Consider the following 18,864-nt stretch of genomic DNA (forward strand, 5'->3'; position numbering starts at 1 on the left):
CAGACCCGATAAGGACCACAAGCAAGGCCTCCCATCCTTTCAGGTGCTCACGTCCCACACCCTCTAATAACACCCTTAAGAAGCTCTGCATCCAGTCACATAAGTGGAAATGGTGCCTTCGGGAGGCAAGGAGGAGATGCCTGCAGGGGTTTGGGGAAGCACAGGCTCATTGGTTTGGTATGGAGATGCTAAAAGCAAAGCCAGCATGGAGACACCACCACTCCCTTCCACAGCCAGCAGCCAGGAAAGCAGAACTCCAACCAAAGGAGCATGCTGGACATGCAGCAAGCAACCTCACAGGGCGGGACTCACGGGAGGGGGTACTTCTTCCACAAGACCTTTGGGGACAACGTCTGGTAGACAGTTTTCTGTTTGCCCTCTGAGCCGGCGCTGCCATGGCTGCTCTGCACAATCTTGGAGCACTCCATCTTCTCGTCCCACGTGCCTGACATGACATAGTGGGCTTTGCCATCAGCATCACTCACCACTCCCGTCACCTGGCAGGAGAGACAGCAGTGCAGGAGATGGCTCTGGTGGCTCCTGAAAGCACCCAGAGCCCTCCAGGAGTGAGACATGGTGACTCAAGCGGTGCTCTGTGTCCTCAGACATAAGGGCAGAACCCAGCAAGGTCCCATCCTGACACATCTGCTTTCCACCCTCATCCTCCCCAGCACCATACACAGGTCCCAGCTGTCAGCTCTGTCCCCAGCATCCCCCCCCCAGGGGCCAGTGGCACACTGAGGTGCCAGTGCAGCTCCACAGCCCCATGCTGGCTGCATCCCACCCCAATGCCAGGACTCCATGAGCCCAGCTGGAAGGGCAGAACCCAGTTGGGAGGGCAAAGCCAGGCCAGAAGAAGCAACAGGGAGATTTTTGGCTACGTACCTTTCGGGGGACATCCCTGGAGAAGTAGCTGTAGGGGGTAAATTTCAGCTGGCATTTATCTTTTGACTTATGGTTAACAATCTCTATTTCACCAGACTAGATAAAAGACACAGAACCACAGCAAGTGAGAGACTTTGCAAGGAAACAAATGAGCCGTTAGTCGCCATTTGTGCAGCTGCACACCAACCTCAGTGCAGAACTACATCTGCCCCCCACTCCAACCCCTCCAGTCCCATGATATGATGGGCCCAAGTAAAATACCCCACGTCAGACCTGGCCCCACAGTGCCCTGCTCCCCCAAGAGCCCATAGGCACTAACCTGGTCGATCCAGAGCTTGCCCACAATGATGTTGTGAACTGTGGAGGTGACTTTCCTCCATACGTAGTGATTTCCACTGGAGTGAAACTCAAGGTGGATGGCACCTGTGGAGAGCCCTGGGCTCAGGGTGGGGACTGGACAGATGCCCAAGCACCAAGCACCATGCCCGCCTTGTCCTCTAACAGCTTTCATTTTGAAAGCCCACGGGGAACATCCTGCTTGGTTCCCAGTGTCATAGGGGATGGCACAAGTGAGCTCTCATCCCCTTGGCCAGGTCACCTACCCAGAGGCATGATGGAGAGGTATTTGCCCCTGAACTTGCTGGCGATGGTGATCTCCTGCCACAGCGTCCAGCCTCGCTTGGAGGAGACATGGTGGGCAGCTGCCGGGGGGTGATGGCTCACCTGGGAGGGAGAAAAGACAGCCCATCAGTTGCTCACCCCATCCAGTGCTCAGTCATAGCTGCAGGACACAAAGAATGGTGGCAGCTTTGGTCCCAAGGATGCTGAGCCCACAACTTGTCCGGCACTGCGGTGCCTTCCCATGGACATGGACAGAAAAAGCAGATGAGGCTGCAGCACAGCCCACCTGGGGGCTCAAGGGACACCACTCAAGCACCATCCCCTGGAAGGAATATATAAGCTGCTGTATTCAGAGATACTTTGCACCAGGGTAATTACTCCTGAGTGCCCCGAGCAACCGGATTACAACCGTGAGCAGAGCCAAAACCTCTCCATTAAATCCCACTGTCACCAGCTGGAGAAAATCCTATTTGGATAACTGGATTTCAGGCACCGGATTACTAGTGCCTCACTCAGCATGTCAGTGGGCCAAGGGATGTTCAGAGCCACAGGAACAGCATCCGTCTGTCTGTCCATCTATCCATCCCACAATGCCAGCACAACCCAGGGCAGCACATACTGACAACACCAACAGTGGGCTTCTGCAAGCCTGCCCCCAGTCTGCTCTTTGAGATGTGGCCAGGATTCAGGCAGTTAGAGGCTCTGCTCACAGATCAAATGCTCCATAGTACTGCAACAGAGTTGGTTTTGCTCCGAGTTACTGCAAACCAAATTCTGGATGAACGTCTCCAGCCCCCACCATTTATCAGCACCCGAAACTCATATACTCATACACCCAAGGCAGCTGGAACGGGCACATGGAAGGGTCGGAAATACCTACAAGTAGGGTCAGCAGGGATACAAATCCTGGAGGTCAACTACCAAAGCACCTTTACTTCTGTCTCTCTCTTGATAGCTCACACTGGCACAGAGGGGCATAATGTGACCTTGTTCCACATCCTGACTAGCAGCAAAACTCTTTTCACACATTGTGCCCTTCTGAAGAGCAATACAGACTGCCTCCCCTGGTCAAAAATGTCCCTGCCTCCCTCTGAACAAAGTGCAGCACCTTCAGAGTGCTGCCAAAGGGGACCGGGCACCCGGAGGACACAGTTTGCAAGCACAGCCCCACAGAACAGCTAACACACAGCCCTCACTTCACACGTCTCAGTGCCAAACGGTGCCGCAGGTCATGAACCTGCACTGGTCTCTGCAGTGATAGAGGCCTGTGGGTTTGTTCCTGAGTGCCAGGAAATGTGATGGTCACACTGTCCCTGGGACAGCACAGCCACCTCCTGGGAAGCCCAGAGCCCCTTCAAAATGATGTCCTGCCTTCAGTGGTGATAAACAGCCCTGTCCATCCCCAGGAGGATGGGAAGCACCAGCTGAGCATGCTACGCTTTAAAGAGTCAATTTCCTTCCAAGGTCTCAACCCATTAAGCTCCCCAGGTTTTTAATTAAGACCTGCTGGTTGATAGATGAGCATCAGATGTACTCTGTGATTAGCACACAGGGATGCTGGAGGTCCTCAGGTTGCCACCAAGCTTGAAAATTAACACTTTGCAGTATAACAAGAAAGAAATGAGACCTTGAGGCTCCATGAAGTGCACTGAAATGGGGAGATGCTGCATCTCCTACATGCAAGGGCTGCTTTGGTCAGGCACAAACAGCAAGACAGGCACATGGAGCCCTTCTGCGTGGCTCACCTGCTCACACAGGGAACGGAAGCCCAGCTCCTCCAGCCTGTCAAGCTCATAGGTTTCCCCCAGCAGCGGATTGAACGGCTTTGCAGTGCGGTGCACCGTCGTCGAGTAGGAAGACACAGAAAAAGCTGCCACGAAACACATCTGCTCTGTGGAGCTCTCACACTTGACTGCTTTGTCCAGCAGCTCGTGGTACTCCAGGTCCTCCGTCAGCCGCTGCAGCATGGAGAGAGGTTCATTGAAGTTCACCTGCAGGGAGAAGAGCGGTGATCAGCAAAGCAGGATGGATGCCAGCTGGGCACTCCAGCACCACGTCCAGAAGAGGCTGTGGCACAGGGCTGGATGTGGCAGGGAGCTCTGTACAAGCACTGCCTCTGCAGCATCAAGTAAATGTTAAATAAAACAAGAGACTCGTGCTATAATGTGCCCCCTGAACCGTAGCACAAGTGCCTGAGGGCTTCGGAGTGCCCAGCTGGGCTGAGCTGGGAACAGCCGTGCCGTGAGCTGACAGCCCATGAGCTAACCCAGCACAGTGGCAGGTCATACATGGCCCAATCCCCTGAATGACCCTGAGCAGTGAGCCCAGCTCCCTGCTGGGAACATCCCGCATCAACGAGCATCCCTGAGCACCTCCATCACCTCCACACTGCAGCACAGTGACTGACAGAGCCCTAAACTCCGATTTAGTGGCGTTGTCAAAGCCACACAACACAGAACAATGGGCAGAGGGACGACTCTGTCCCAGGGGAAGCCCCAGCCCACCTTATTTCCAGCCCGAAATCATAGCTTTGTTAAATAGAGACATTTGCAGTACATTGCCCAAACCACTGCTGCAAATGTCTTTGGGAAAAAAAAGAAGTGCTTGACTTCAGCAATTCTTTTGTTCCAGAAACAAGTGGAATCATTAAAAAAGGACAAGTGAGATATTTTCTGTTGCATGAGTGGAAAGTCTTTTGCCCCCAAACCATCTGAAAGTCCCTTTTCGCTTCCAGTTCACAACAAGAATTCTATTTTGGAATGAGCAGATGGCTGAAGGACGGGAGAATCGCTTCCATAAGCCAAGCTACGTGTTTTATAGAAAAGAAAACAAACTCCAGACTGTTCCATTCTGGGATTTAGTCTGTAAGCAAGAAGGATCTGACAGCATCCAAGAAGGGCAGTTATGTAGCAAGGGCAGCAAAAGCATCCACCGAGAAGCAAAGCAGTGCCAGCCTGGCAGACCCTCAGGAGAGAGGCAGGCAGCTCAACAACAAAGCAGCAGCTGCATCCCACACCAGCACTGTCACACAGCAAAGCCTTCCAGCAGTGGGATGATGATTATCTCCTCCCCAAAAATGCAAAATCCCTACAGCTGCGTTGTTCCATTTCAGTGCTGAGGATTTGTTCATTCATTCAAATGAAGGAAGGCAGCGTGTGCATGGGGAGGCTTTCCATGCATCACGGCCCCTGGGACATGCAGCCATGCACTGCTGCCAGGCTGCGACTGCTTTAAGTGGGTTTGACTGCTAGGAAAGATAGAGCTTTCCTCTCTCTCAGCACCGCAGCTGCCGGTATTTCACATCCTGAGCTGATTTCTGCAGCCATCGTGTCCTTATCTGATCTTGATGCTGGTGCAGCAATGCTAACTGACAGTGCTAAGCTGCAGCTCCCAGCTGGCAACAGCACAAGGGACAAACTCACCCTTTACTCAAGTGTGTCAGGTACCATTCTGAGAAATAAAATCGATTCTCCTGTGCTTGCCAGGACATGGCAGGTTTGGGGGGAATTATTTGCTTACAGTGGCAGCCACGCCACTTACTGAGGAGGAGGTCTCCTCCTCTTGCCCTGAGTGAAACAGTTGTATCTGCAGGGATTCCAGGTGCCCTGGTTCCCTCTTCACCCCTGGGTTTGCAGATGCACCCCAGCTCCACATAAGCACTCTGTGGTCCTACACAGCCAGCACAGGAGCAGAAATCAGCCCCAAAGAGCCAGCCTGATGCAGGCAGCCCCTAATGCAAAAGCCACAGTATCAGAGCCATTTACCACATAGCAATTAGCAGCACAACTCCATGCTGAGCATTCTCTTGCCAGGCTGCACAAGCTTTCTACCTGTGCTGATTCTTCAGAGCACTGGACAACTCACATTAATGGCAGCCAGACCCCAGGCTACGTGTGCCACATGGTAACATGAGCTCTGTCCTGCTCAGAGGTTGCTGCAGCACATGCAGGTCTACCTGGAGCAGTAACCCGAATGCTCTACACTGAACCAAACCCTGAGGTCAGCACCTTCAGCACAGCAGCAACACCCTGGGGCTCACTTACAGGCATGGGGATCTTGGAGAGCTCTTTGCCAATGCAGTTCTTCATGATGCTCCAGAGGTTAAGGCTGTAGTTGGGTTTGTCAGGGATGCGGCTCCGTCTCCTTTTCTTCGGCAGGAGATCTTTGCAGGACTCATTGTAGCTGCTTTGATTTGAGCTTTCAAATACCTGCAAAAGCAAGAGGATGGTCTAAGCAGCGCTCACCCAGCACGGCCAGGGACTCAGGTGAAGTCCCAGAGCCATTCCATCTCACTGGACATCCCACCCTCTGCCCAACTCACACTGTCCTCCAGGTTCCAGTCCTCAGGGTGGCCCTCGCTGGCCCCGCTCAGGTTACTGCCCGAACGCCTGCGGGGACAAAGTGCCACCTGGTGAAGGTGGGAACAGCACAGAGGAGCCGGGGCAGTGCAATACAGCCACTACCACTCAGGTGCTGTCCCAAAGCCAAGCACAACACCCAACAGCAAGTCTTTCTCATGCTCTTCCCATGAGTTTCACCAAGCCCTTGGGCTGTAGCTCGTACCTGTGGTGCTTGGGGTCTGCAGTTACAGTGATAAAAGCTGGTGCATCCTCCATGGCATCAAAATACTCTGTCTCTTCATCTTCATCACTGGCTTCTCCTTTGGCAGACTGCACACTCCCTGGTGGCACAAAGGTGTTGAGATGCTCAGCTTCTGCCAGTCCCCTTTCAAACCCACTGAGACTCACTGTCACCGCTGTCTCCTGCTCTGTCCCCTCCCACTGCCACGAAGCCAGAAGCCTGAGCCACGTGCAGACCACAGACACCAAACAAAAGGGGACTTTTGAGAGGTGGCACTGCCCCAGGGAACAGCCTCACCGCAGGTACCAGCTTCAGTGCTCTGCCATGCAGCCTCTGTTCCAGCAGCCAGGATGCCACAGAGCTGATCACCCCTGAATATCCATTCCCAAACCTCCTGCAGCCATTTCACATTAAACCACAACCTTACAGGGTGGGCAACGTCCCTCCCCATCACAGAGCTGTGGGTGGTGGTACTGCTCCAGCAATGGGAATGGTGCAAGCATCTGTACGTCCTGTAGAGCTGTGTGCAGCACCAGGAGGGATGCTCCAGCTCCATCCCCATCCCCACTGCACCCCACGCTGCTGAGCCACCTGCAGGCAGGGCACAACAACCTCCTTGTCCCTGTATCCCTCTGAAGGAGCAAGGATGCCACTCTGAGGGGCTCAGGCTGCCACTGTGCCTGCCCTACACCAGGCAATACCCTCCAACAGCTCACTTCTCCTTTAAGCCCATACATTCCTTCAAAATAAGACACAGCTCTACATGCAGCTTTTGGCCACCAGGCTGTAACAAATGCCTCCTGCAGGGAAGGAGATTTGGCACTGATATCCAAAGCCAATTGATTTTACTGTCCGATAAATAACTTTTGCAAGCAGCAAACGAGTCCCAGTTGGGACATGAGCCACAATGAAGCCGTGAACTCAGCAGCATTTGGGGATCCTGGGTTTCCTCCAAGCACCGTGGCCGGAGACGTGCCCTGTTAGCAGGGAGAAGATTTGAAACAGCACAAGCAGTCTGGGTCTGGGGATGCAGTACTCTCCTGCAGGACCACTTGGGATAACCATAGGCTTCCTAAAAGCAAACAGCATGGGCACAGAGAGCACTTGCCTGTACCTCTTCCCAATCCCCATCCCTTGGGCTCACCTTTGGCGGTGCCGGTGCTGCCTGTGCTGCCTGGTGCCCCACGGCAGGCTCTCTCCAAGCTGTTGTGCTGCTTGGCCAGCTGCTCCAGCGTCTCCTCCAGGCGGATCCGCTGCTCCCTCTCATACTGCAGCGCCCGCTGCCATTTTCGGCTGTGAGTTTCTGCTAAGTCCAGGAAATCACGGCAAGCCTGCAGGGCAGGAAGGGAGAAATCAGCCGGGAGAAATGTGAGCCCGCAGCTTTGCAGGATTCCCACATCCCTGGAAGTAGGAAGAACATCCCTGAAGCTGGGGAGCCACAGCTGAGCTCATACAGATGCAGACACCCCCAGGCAGGACAGCAGGTAACAGCCCCAGAGCCCTCCCGTCCCCACCATGTGCCCTTTCCCAGGCAATGGGACCCACCAAGCACAGGGACACGGACAGACAAACTCAGCACCGTGCCTTCCCAGTGCACAGGGCGTGCAATGGGACACTTCCTTGCACAGGGTGTGCACTGGGACGTCCCCACGTGCAGGATGTGCAGTGTCCGCTCGGTGCAGGGACACTGCCAAGAGCTGCATGTCCTGTGTTTGAACCTTCCAACCTCTATTTGTAGGTTATTGTTATATCAGGTTGGGCAGTGAGCCTCCTCAGCTCAGCTGCTTCCCCTGTGATCAGCCCAGGTTAAGCAGCACAGAGGCAGGGCTGCTCCTTCTCTTCCCTCCCCTAACTCTCTGTGGCTCAGTACGCATTAAACTTCTTGCACTGAGAAGCAGGGAGATGGCACCTGAACACTTGAATTATTTCCCAGCCATACAACATCAGGGTTTCAGCTTTTGTAATGTGAATGGATTCTAAAAGGGTTTATCGGAAAAAAAGCTCTGACTCATCAGGTTCTGTCAAACCTTTGGCCAGGAGCAGGATTTGAGGGGGAATTTGCTTAACACCACCAGAAACAATGCAGCACAATGCTGCAGGCAAACAGCATGGAGCAGCAGCTTTCATGTTTTCCATTCCCATTTCTGACTTTAGGCCACAGAGATCTGCACCCAGAATTACCCCATGCAGGTCCCCATTCCCTTCTTAGACCACACCAGGCACCCTGTGCCCTAAGGCCCCAAATGCCTTCACACCCAGCTGCAGGCTGGAGCCTTCCCAAGAAGATCCTTTGTTCCTCTACGAGCCTTCCTCCCAGCACCCATTCAAACTAAGCCATGCCAAGCCGGCAGGCTCGCCTCTCCTATTACGCTGATGCATTGCAATAAGAGGATGAAAGCAGAAGGGTAAGTAATCAGATAGCAACACGACCTTCCCCACCCAGCAAAGCTCATTACCTGCTCTGAAGGTCCCCATCCTGACCCCAAACACCCATTTAGTGCTGCTGGCTGGCACCAGCATGGGCAGTGCCAGCTGTCCCAGCTCCGGGACATGGCATTGGTGTCCCAAAGAGAAGCACCTCGGCTCTTCCTGGCCCTTTATCACTAGTTAAGCTGTCCCCAGGTCCTACAATGACAAGGGGACATGCTGGTGCCATTCCAGGGCAGCTCTCTGTGCAGCACCAACTAGCAGCACTCCCATGCTGATCACACAAAGCACCGCGTTCTGATGGTCTCTGGGGCCTCAGCCCTCCCCAGCTGTCAGAAGCAATCATTAAAGCCCTGCTTGCTGCTGCCTTCCACCAAAGGATGTGGCACAGCTTCTTTCACGCAGTTAAAGCTGCAAAACCCCAAAGAGCTGCACCTTCCTCTCCCACATCTTCCTCTTCCAGTGGGCAGGGTGCTGTCACCAAGCCCTTGGCATACTGTGGTGCCACGCTGCTGCTTGGCATGCAGACATGAAGGTCCTTGCTGCTCTGGGACGGCATCATCCCTTGATGGCATCCACCCTGGTGCTTTCTGCAGTGCTGGTGCTGCTGCAGAGCCACAGCTGCTGTGTGCTTTGCAAATGGCTCCAGGAAAAAAGCACATCTGTGAGCACAAAAGTTCTCTGATGCACAGCCAACGGGAAGCAGCACTAGAGCCAGGAGGATCTGTCCTCACCCAACGGTGACCCTGCAGACAGCACTGAGCAGCCACAGTGGCAAGGGCAGACCCCAGCCCCAAGGGTTCACCTCCCAGAGCTGCCATCATAGCAGTGCCACACTGCCTCACAGCCCTGCCCCATTCACACTAGCAGTGCCCAGGACTCCATCCTAAAACATCACCCAGGGCAATGCTGTACAGCCCCAATGTAGGACGTGTCCCATTCCCAGCCTACCTCAAAGCAGCAGTGGCAATGCTGGCGGGCAGCCTGCAGCATCCATGTCGCTATCCAGGCATTACTGCTTCCTGTGCCAGTCGGTGGCTGTCACCTCTTCCCCAGCAGTGACAAAGCTCTATGGAGCTGTCACTGTACGAGGATGTGGCCAGGGACAAAGTGGAGGCCCTGCAACTGATGCCCCCTCAGGCCAATCCTGTTGTGGGTCACCACCAGTTCATTTCACTCCAAAGGTGCAGACAACCACAGCCTTTGAAGGAACAACACAGCAAAATCCAGCTTATAAAATCCTTATGGGGCGGCAGCTAAATTTAACCTGAGCTGGATTGCATGCAAGACAGAGCTGTAAATCCACATGGTGCAGGGAGAATGGCCGTCCTCAGGGCCACCCTTGGGGAGGTCAGCAAGTGAGAGGCCCCCCAGCAAGGCAGAGGCACAGTGTGAAGCCATCCTATAGATAATAGAGCCATCTATATCACACCCCATACAGTGGGAGGTTGATTTGAGTCCTTCAGATCAGAGGGGACATGGGACAGGGCACACAACGACCAACCTGCAGCCCAATGATGGATGCCAAGGGGCTGTGCTTAAAGCTGAAGGAGTATCACTGAGCGTGGGAGAAGGGAACAGCCAGATGTGCCCCATCATCTCCTTTTTAAAGGTGCATTATGCAGCAAGGGCTGTTTCTTCATTCATTGTGGGAAGGAACATCCTGCTGCTCTGCACACGCATGGTGCTGCGTAGATAAGTGCTCCCTTCCTTCCTGGACTCATCAAAAGGCAGGGACACAGCTGTGCTGCTGCTTAGCAGAAAATATCCCAAGGGAAGGGCCATTTCTGATCCTCTTTTTAGCTCGGAACACATTAACACCACGTCAGCGCTCAGGTCACACAGTACAACACAAAATGTAGCAGCTTGCACTGAGAGCAGCAAGATGGACATGGAATTTGAACCAGGAGAGGGTTTGTTTTTTCACTTCATCCCCCAGTGGAAACGGAAAGCAAAAGGGGAAACACAAGGAGTGCGAGATGGAGCTGGTCTCAAATCCCACATCAGCTCGCACACACAGCTGAATGGCAAGGATGGAGAGCACAGCGCCCACAGCACATGGAGCAGCAGCGTAGGAAACATCCAGAGCTGCACAGATGGCTGAAACGCCTGCAAATCCCTGTGGAGCCCTCGGGGTGACCCCAGCTGCTCGGCAGCATCCCAAAAGGAGGGCACAAGCACGCCAAGAGCCACTGCTGCCCAGCACAGGGCTGCGAGAAGGGAGATGTGAAGCACAGGGCTCAGCTCAGAGCACCACCAAAAAGAATGGTGCACAGGTATAGGGATGCTCATTAATAGTTCTAGTGTGGAAACATGGATCAGAGATGCTCCAGCCCACACCTCAGTACACAGCAGCACAAAGCAGGGCTCTGCCAGCACCCAGCCCTATTGCTGCACCCAAACCTCATGTCTTGCTGTGGGGACTTGCTAAAGCAGCCCCCATAAGGGCTGGCTGCAGGGAGCCTGTCCCACAGTCACAGAAGCTTTAGCCAGGTGCCCCTCACCAGGGTGAAGCTCCCACATCAACCCCAGCCCCACTCCCAGCAGCTGGGGCCATGTAATCCAGCCCTTACAGGGGATTAGATTGGGGACAGCAGCTAATCCCCTGGTGTGGCTGCGTTAAGGAGGCTCCTGTAATCCCTCCAGCCCAACAACCACACTCAGTGGGACGAGGAGCTGGCCCAGCAGTGATGCTGGGACCGGTGGCAACTCCTCCTCCCCAGCACTGTCTCAGCTTTGCCAAGGGACCTGGGTACTGATCTCCATTTCCAGGCTTGCAGTGCCATCCCAGCAACATGAACACCTTTATGGGTAACTGCAGAGCCAGGCTGCTAAGCCAGCACACCTAGAGACTGAACATTAAAACAGCAATCAAGGGTGCTCCCCACAAGCTGCCTGGGAGCCATTCTGAGCCTCTGAACACAGCCACAGAGTCCCCAACATGAGCAGCCCACACAGTGACCCCCCTATCAGCAGTGCATATCACCCCGGACCCTGGGCCACAGCCTCCTTTTGCCTGCTGGGGATTAGGGCTGGGTTGGAGATTTAATCCCAAAGCTGTGGGTTTTCTGGGTCGGTGACATGGTTTCCTATGCGCTGATCAGAGCACGTGGGGTACAGCACAGATAACTAATACAGACCACGCAAGGATGGGCTCCAGGAGCAAAAACAGCATGTGTGATGGGGTGCAGGGCTCCTTCTGGGTACTGGTGTACCAGGCTGAACTGGGAGTGCCGTGCATGCTGGTAGGGGGCAGAGGGGAGGTGGGATCCATGTTCCTGCTGTGTCTACAGTGGGTTTAGGTGACTCACATCAGCTCTAAGTGGCCCTGCAACCCAACACAGTCACAGGCAAGGGTTAAGCTGCCCTGCAGCCATTCACAGCAGTGAACGTGGTGCCGCTGGGAGCACGTGCTGCGCATCATCCTGCTTTAACAGTGAGGCCATTTTAGGAGCACAGATTAATCACAGCACCATCCCGCAGGGACAGGGGATGCTCAATACTGCATTAAAACACAGCAAATTTGGGCAGGACTACAGCAGCCCATTCCCAGCCCCAGGGAACCACATCCTTCAGCATGTCACAGAGATGCCAAGGCTGTGCCCACCATCCTCCCAGCGGGCTGTGGGATGCACTCAGACAATGACTCCAGGCTCTGGGAGGGGTGACAGTGCTCAGAGTAAGAGAAACCCCCATAGGGAAGGCAGTCTGGCCTCCTGTAGAGATGGTGGCAGTCATTTGGGCCCTGGTGACCCAAAACTTCATCCCCAAACACACCCCTGTGAAATCTCAGCATCTCCAGCCCCGCAGCACACCCTCACCCTCCTTGCAGAGCCTTTCTCTGCCTTCTATCCTCCTCCTGAGGCCAAGCTGCTCCCAGAGCTCAGGGCAGAGCCCACCCCACAGCCACAAGCAGCCAACCCTGCTGCTCCCTATGCTCACACCAACCTCAAATAGAACTCAGCTGCACAGCCCACGCTGCTCTTCGTCTCCGCTCCCCTTATTAAGATGATACTAATCCCCCTAATTAGTTTCTTCTTATTTTTACGCACCTCCCGCTCCTCCCCCGTGGCAGATCGCTTGGCTGCGTCTCCTCTCGGATGCTCCTCAAGTCCCAGCGCCGTCGGGCTCAGCTCTGCCACTGCCACGTGGCTCTCCCGGTGCGTTATTACGCAAGGTTGCAAAACCAGGACAGGAACAGAGCGAATGGGCAGCTGGCACAGAGCTGGGAGCACATTTTGGGGGCTGCCCTGTTGTGCATCCCATCCTTTTGAGTTTGGGACTTCTTGAAGAGAACGCCTTGTGTGAGGATGGCAGGGTGAGGAAGGGGAGGACGAAGATCCCATTGGCAGAAGGGGGGCTGCAGGGAGCCCCCAGTGGCACGCACGGCACGTTTGCAGCACAGAGGTCACCTTAACAGGCGGCTGCTGGATTTCCATATGTATTTCTTTATTTCTACTTGCCTGCTGCTGCTCCTGCAGCATGGGGACATTTACATAATCCCATCGTTCACGGCTGGATGGAAACAGGACGGGGATGCAGCACCACCTGTCATATGGGTCCCAAACTGAGCAGGAACCCCACAGAGCTGTGGCCCATCAGAAGCATATTGAATAATAGCAGGATATCCATGAGACAGAGCGCTCCTCTATGCTGCCAGGAGGTGGCTGGGTGCCGTGGACTCGTCCGCAGGGACATCCAACATTTCCTTACAGGTTTCAGTACTAAGATAGGCTGCTGGCAGGGCTTCAGCAGGACACAGAGGGCATCACCCTGTGCTAACAAGGTAAACCCAGGTGCAGAAATGCTCCTGAGGCTGCTACAAGACCCTCTAAGACCTCCCTGGGGAGCCTCAGACCCCCCCATCCCCAGGCAGCTCAGCCACAAGCTGATGCAGAGAAGTACACTGTTCAAAAACACCTGGTATCCAGAGCCCCTCATATTCTATTGTGGGCTCACTACACTGAGTTCCTCCCATCTTTTCCTCACTGTTTTGGTGCTGTTTCACGCTGTCCAGATGGCCAAGCCCTGACTCAAGCCTTTATCATGCCACAACCACCACCACCACCTCAGCACAGACACAGTGGGTACTGCCCTACTCACCCTTCCCAAAACTCCTCTCCTGGCTGCTGCTGATGCATCCAAATGGCAAACCTGGGTACACTGTGCCAATCCTGCTCCCAAAACTTTCCCTAACTCCACACATCTGCACAGACACCCCAAACACCACCATGGGAAAGCCTTTCCCCAGCAAACACCCTCCAGCACCAGCACACAGCTGCCTGGAGGGGCATTCCTCCATGCACACATAAGGTGGCATACAGCCTCTGTTTTGCTCCGGGCTGGGACAGCTAAGCTCCCTGAGCTTTACCCTCATGCATTATTCTTTGACTGTCAGGCTTTGATTAATTTTCTTTTTTCCGCTCCCCTTCAAACATTTTATTCCATGTTGTTCTCTCCCCATCCCCAGGAAGAGCTGCTTCACTGGGAAAGGCAGCACCACACCCCAGAATGAGCTGTACAAAATCCCATTGTGAAGCACAGGGCAGGGAGAAAGAGGGGTTCCAGCAAAGCACCTGGGGAGTGCACTGCAGGGTTAAACCCCCGTGGTGCAAAATGAGGGTGGCAAGCAACAAGGGGATGGGGGTCTGAACCCACAGCAGACTCTGAATTGCTGGGCTGGCCTGAAAGCCACCCCCAGGAATGATCCAAAAGCCCCCAGCACACCAACCTCCAGATGTACCATGCTTCCCAACCAGATCTTGAGCAGCACACCCAGCAAGCAAGCTGAGAGCACTCAGCAGAGCCCTGTCCCAGCTACTCTGAGGGTTGTGACCATGCTCACCACAGCACTGAGCTGGGGCACAGGGAGGAGATGGGGTTGTTTGAGAGGAAAGAAGATGCCTCTCCCTCTGCCTCCATGCAAACGCGGCGGCACTTACGTTGATCATAGCATTGGAGGTGATGCGGAAGAGCGTGGCTCGCTCATTCACAGCCTTGATCTTCTCTCCGCTCTCAGCTGGCAGTTTCAGGTTCTCCAGCTCGCTGAGCGAGCGCTGCAGGGCCGTACCGTGCTTGGCAATCAGGTCGTTGCAGGTGCTCAGGTCCTCCACCTTACTCGAGAGGGTTTTCAGCGTGCTGTGCAGCTCGCTCTTGTCTGACTGTGAGGCGGGCTCCTCGTCACCCGAGTCATCTGCAAAGGGAGGGATGGAGAAAAAAAAACAGTTTCCATGGTTACCCCTGGACTGTACCAGCGGGCAGGGGGACCTCCTGCCTCCTCTGGCACAGGCTACAGACCGGGATGTGCCAGGGCAGAGGGAAGGGGCACCGAGTCCAGCCCTGAATCCCTGCTCGCCCATCTCACTGGCATCCCTCTGCATGAGGACGCAGAGTGTGGCATGAGGAATGATTTGGGATGGAAACCGGGGTGTCAGGACGGCTCCTCCCGCTGCCACCAGGATGATGCTCAGCCTGAATGAAGGTGTGACACAGGGTGAGCACTAGGGAAAGGTTCTGTTCCAGAGGGCAGTGGGAATGGAACAGGCTCCCCGGGTATTGGGCACAGCCCTGAGCTGCCAGAACTCAGGGAGCGTTGGGACAGCACTCCCAGCCACAGGGGTTGGGTTTGGGGCATCCAGCGGCACAACTGAACCTTGTCAGGGCTCTGCCAGGTCCACACCGTGCCAAGGAAAGGATGATCGAAGGAACAGCATCTACGTATCTACCCCAAACCCTCCATCCACTTCAGACGACAGAAAATCACAGTCAGCATCTCAGATACAACAGGAACGGTTATAGCTGCAACTCCTTGAAACCTTATTGACCATCTGGTTCCAACCCCCTGCCAGGGACAGGGGTACCATGAACAAGAACAGTCCTGCTGCTCTAAGCACACAGGGATGAGGTCAACGTAGGATGGAGGTGATGGGCAGGAGGAGAGGAGAGAGAAGATGGGGCTTGCAGGATGTATCCCAGAGGGTACACCAGGCTTGTGCTGCTGGTGTCTCGAATGTGCCAGCTTCAACAGATCTAGAGGGAAAACTTAAGCAATCAGTAAAGTAACCAGAACCTCCCAAAGGTCCACATTCTGTTCCAAGTTTTTCCAGCACTGCTGCAGTATCTGTCACCCTGGGGCACATAAGGCACCCTGGTAACCTCTCCTTCTCTCCATTCAGTGACTGAGGGTGATTGCAGCTGGCCTTCAGCAGCTAAACAGTGCCCTATATACCCACCAAAAAAGCACAAGCCAATAGCCCCAGCGTGGTTTCCATCACAGACACTGTGCAGGCAGCTACCACCGTGACACCAAAACCACCGCTCCCTCTGTGTGACTGCAGGGGAAGAATCAAATTTGGCATCTCTCTGTGCGTAGACAGGCATGAGTGATGCCTCTCAAAGACAATCTTCCCTTATTTACGGCTGCAAAAAGAAACAGCACTTCAGAAGCAGCAAGCAGCAGGAAGGATCTCTCTGCCTACCCCAGGCAGTGTTTAACCCATATCCCCCCCCTCTCCCATTTCTTGCTGCCGTGCAGAATTATATAAACACCCAGAAGGTGTTTCACTTAACTCGCAGAACAGCAAAAATTGGCTGTAATGAACTGAAATCAAAGCACAGAAGGAAGGAAACCCAAAGCTGTGGTTACAATCAAATCAGAGCAAGCTGAAGGAGAAACATTTGTGCAAAGCACCCGAAGCAACTCCCAGGACGTGCTCCCAGCCCCCCACCACAGCCACTGGGATACCCCCATGTTACAGTGGGCAAAAAGAGATCGATGGAGCACCCAGGATCTCCTCAACCATCACTACTCTCCCTTCTGATGACAAGAGGAGCTGTATGTGCCTCTCTAGCTCTGGGTTTTAAGGACATAAAACCATCAGGAGTCCAAAGGAGGGCTGTGGGATGGGGAGGGGTTGGAGCACAGGGTGTGTGAGGAGAGGCTGAGGACCCTCGGTTTGTTCAGCCCAGAGTCTTTCATTCTCTGTTTCCCACTTTGTTTTGACTTGCAAACAAACTTAAAGGAAATCTGTTTTGATTTTTGTTTGTAGGGCACTGGTATGAACCAGTTGCTATAGGAACAGTGGGCCTCGCCGCGAGCCCGGAGGATTATTTTTGGAGCTGTGATGCTATTTAATCCATGTAAAATGGATCAGCAGCCAGTGGCCATAAGCCTCCTCAGGCTGCTTCCCAAACCCACAGCACACACCAGCCTTCAGAGCCCAGGGCAGCAGCTCATGAGGAGCTCAGCAAGGCAGATGCTCCCATTAGAGCCTCATTTTCTGCCTCTTGAACTTCCCCCAGCTAAACCCTGCTCGCAGCTCTTTCCCCCATGCTGGTGGAGAGCTGCAGACTGGAGGAGGTGGCACTTCCTGCATACAGGACAGCGGTGACACCAGAGGTGGCAGGTGAGCAGCTGGGGGTGCTGCTGCTCAGGTGCATTTAGGTGCTTCCATGGATGCATGGAGCCAGGAGAGCTGTTTGGGATGGGCTAAGAGGAAGTCATGGGGTTAATGAACTTGCTTGTCTCCCTCTCTCCATAGCTGGGAAGCCAGCCAGCACTTGATACTCCCAGGACACCACCACCATCATAGATAATATGGCTGCCTATCAAGAAAGCACAGCTTCATCTCAGTGGGCCTGGATCTAACAAATGTCAGTGTATGCCTTTCCACGTACCTGCCCCAGGGGCTTTGTATGGAAATGCAAGAAAAAATCCCATGCTGATTTGGTTTGGAGGTTTTTCCATGCAACATGGGGAAGGTCTAAAGGATGAATAAGCACGAACCTCTGCCAGGGAGACCATGGGCAAAGCCTATAGAAATACCAGTAGCACTCCCAGCAAACACCCACAGGTCCCTCTGCTGTTCTGCAGCCACCACTATAGACCTGGTTTGGGAACCAGAGCCTTTCCCACCAGGACCAGCTGCAGCACAAGGCCACTGATCACCAACCATTCTTCAACTGGAGCAATTTCCACAATGGCTCCAAAACCTTCATCCGCTTTCGTTGCTTTTAATAGCTATGAATATGAAATGGAAATGGGTATCTATATTTAATAGCTTCACCCGGCTGCCAAGAGAGGGATGAATTCCTACGGCATCTGCACAAGCAGGCCCAGGCGGCACTTTTTGGTTGTAAAGAATTACGTTGGCAATTAATCATCAAAATAACAGAGCAAACAGTCGGTCATAAATCGTTCCAAATCTGGGTGATCACTTTGCAATTATCGCCAACCTGGCGAGGATATTTCTGCTACTGCTAATGCAAATGGAAAGCTGTTCAGGCCTAAGAATAGCAGATATTCACCAACCGTGATGACATCTCCATTGCATTTGATGGGGATGACCCAGCCTTGGGGGCACAACTCAGCTTGGGGCTGCACAGAATGGACCCAGAGCTCCCAGTCTGTCCCAGCAGATCTGCCTGAAATCCATTGGGATCATGGTGAGAAGCCAAATGCTCAGGTTTTGCAGATATTCAAAGCAAAGGATTTTACAGATATGACCTAACCTAGCCCACGATTGGAGCAGAGACGTCCTACTTAGCCAACATGGCACCATTACACCTCACCATGCTGAAATAAAGCAGGAAAGCATCTTCTTTGCTTCTGAATCCATCTCTTGGTTTCTGTAATTGTGGTTTCATTAAAGCTCCAGTGCAACTGGCTGGAGCCAAACCAAAGCAAAGTGACACTTGTGACACATTACACTGCTTGCTTGGCTTTTCAGGTCAGTGAGCACCATGGGGACACAACTGAAAAATCTAAGAACAAAAAACCGGAGGGACAAAGAGCAGTTAAGTTGATGGCTTCATCTCTTACCCAGGACAAGACTCAACCCAGGACTCACACCTTCAGGGCTGCAAGGATCCATTTCCAAGCCCAATGAGCTTTCACCCCCACATTGCCCATTGTGTGGATGCTGGAGGCCACGGAGGTTCTGGCAGTTGACATGCAAAGAATTCTAACCCATCTGCTGTTATCTGCATTCTTTCCTCCTATGAAGCATCACCCTGAGATGGAGTGGGCATCACAGCCCATTAATGCATCTAAAGGATTTCTGCTTTTCTGAAAGACAAGCACTGAGAAAGCATAAAGTATTTTTATTATTATGACTGCAATCCAGCCATCTCATTGCTGCAGTCACAAGATGATGTTATCAGTCAATAACCCTCAGCACTACGTTTGGACTGCAGTCATTCTCTCTTTCTGGCATATACGGGATTTTCTGTTGACCCCATCACCTAATCAGCTCCAACCCACTGGTAAGGCAGGCAATAAAGACAGGCTGAAAGTATGTTGCAAGGGTTTAACCTCAGAGTATGGAAGCAGTGGTGATGGGGAGCCTGAAG

The 18,864-nt window shown here is 53.6% G+C and overlaps 1 protein-coding gene across 4 annotated transcripts in view; it reads right to left on the minus strand.

Moving 5' to 3' along the window:
- The window catches only part of OSBP2 (oxysterol binding protein 2), a 53,097-nt gene that overhangs the window by 3,279 nt on the left and 30,954 nt on the right, over positions 1–18,864 (minus strand). For 3 of the 4 annotated variants that reach the window (XM_015878376.2, XM_015878377.2, XM_015878378.2), the window contains 10 exons: positions 14,457–14,707; positions 7,232–7,418; positions 6,070–6,187; positions 5,828–5,894; positions 5,550–5,714; positions 3,252–3,497; positions 1,488–1,608; positions 1,205–1,308; positions 886–981; positions 313–497 (listed from right to left, as the gene is read on the minus strand). In XM_015878376.2, the coding sequence (XP_015733862.2) occupies positions 313–497; positions 886–981; positions 1,205–1,308; positions 1,488–1,608; positions 3,252–3,497; positions 5,550–5,714; positions 5,828–5,894; positions 6,070–6,187; positions 7,232–7,418; positions 14,457–14,707 (1,540 nt within the window). Of the gene's footprint in view, positions 1–312; positions 498–885; positions 982–1,204; positions 1,309–1,487; positions 1,609–3,251; positions 3,498–5,549; positions 5,715–5,827; positions 5,895–6,069; positions 6,188–7,231; positions 7,419–14,456; positions 14,708–14,811; positions 15,643–18,864 lie in introns of those variants that run through there. The other variant, XM_032447798.1, reaches the window with a different exon arrangement.

The sequence above is a fragment of the Coturnix japonica genome, chromosome 15 (assembly GCF_001577835.2).
Source record: "Coturnix japonica isolate 7356 chromosome 15, Coturnix japonica 2.1, whole genome shotgun sequence".
Taxonomy (NCBI): domain Eukaryota; kingdom Metazoa; phylum Chordata; class Aves; order Galliformes; family Phasianidae; genus Coturnix; species Coturnix japonica.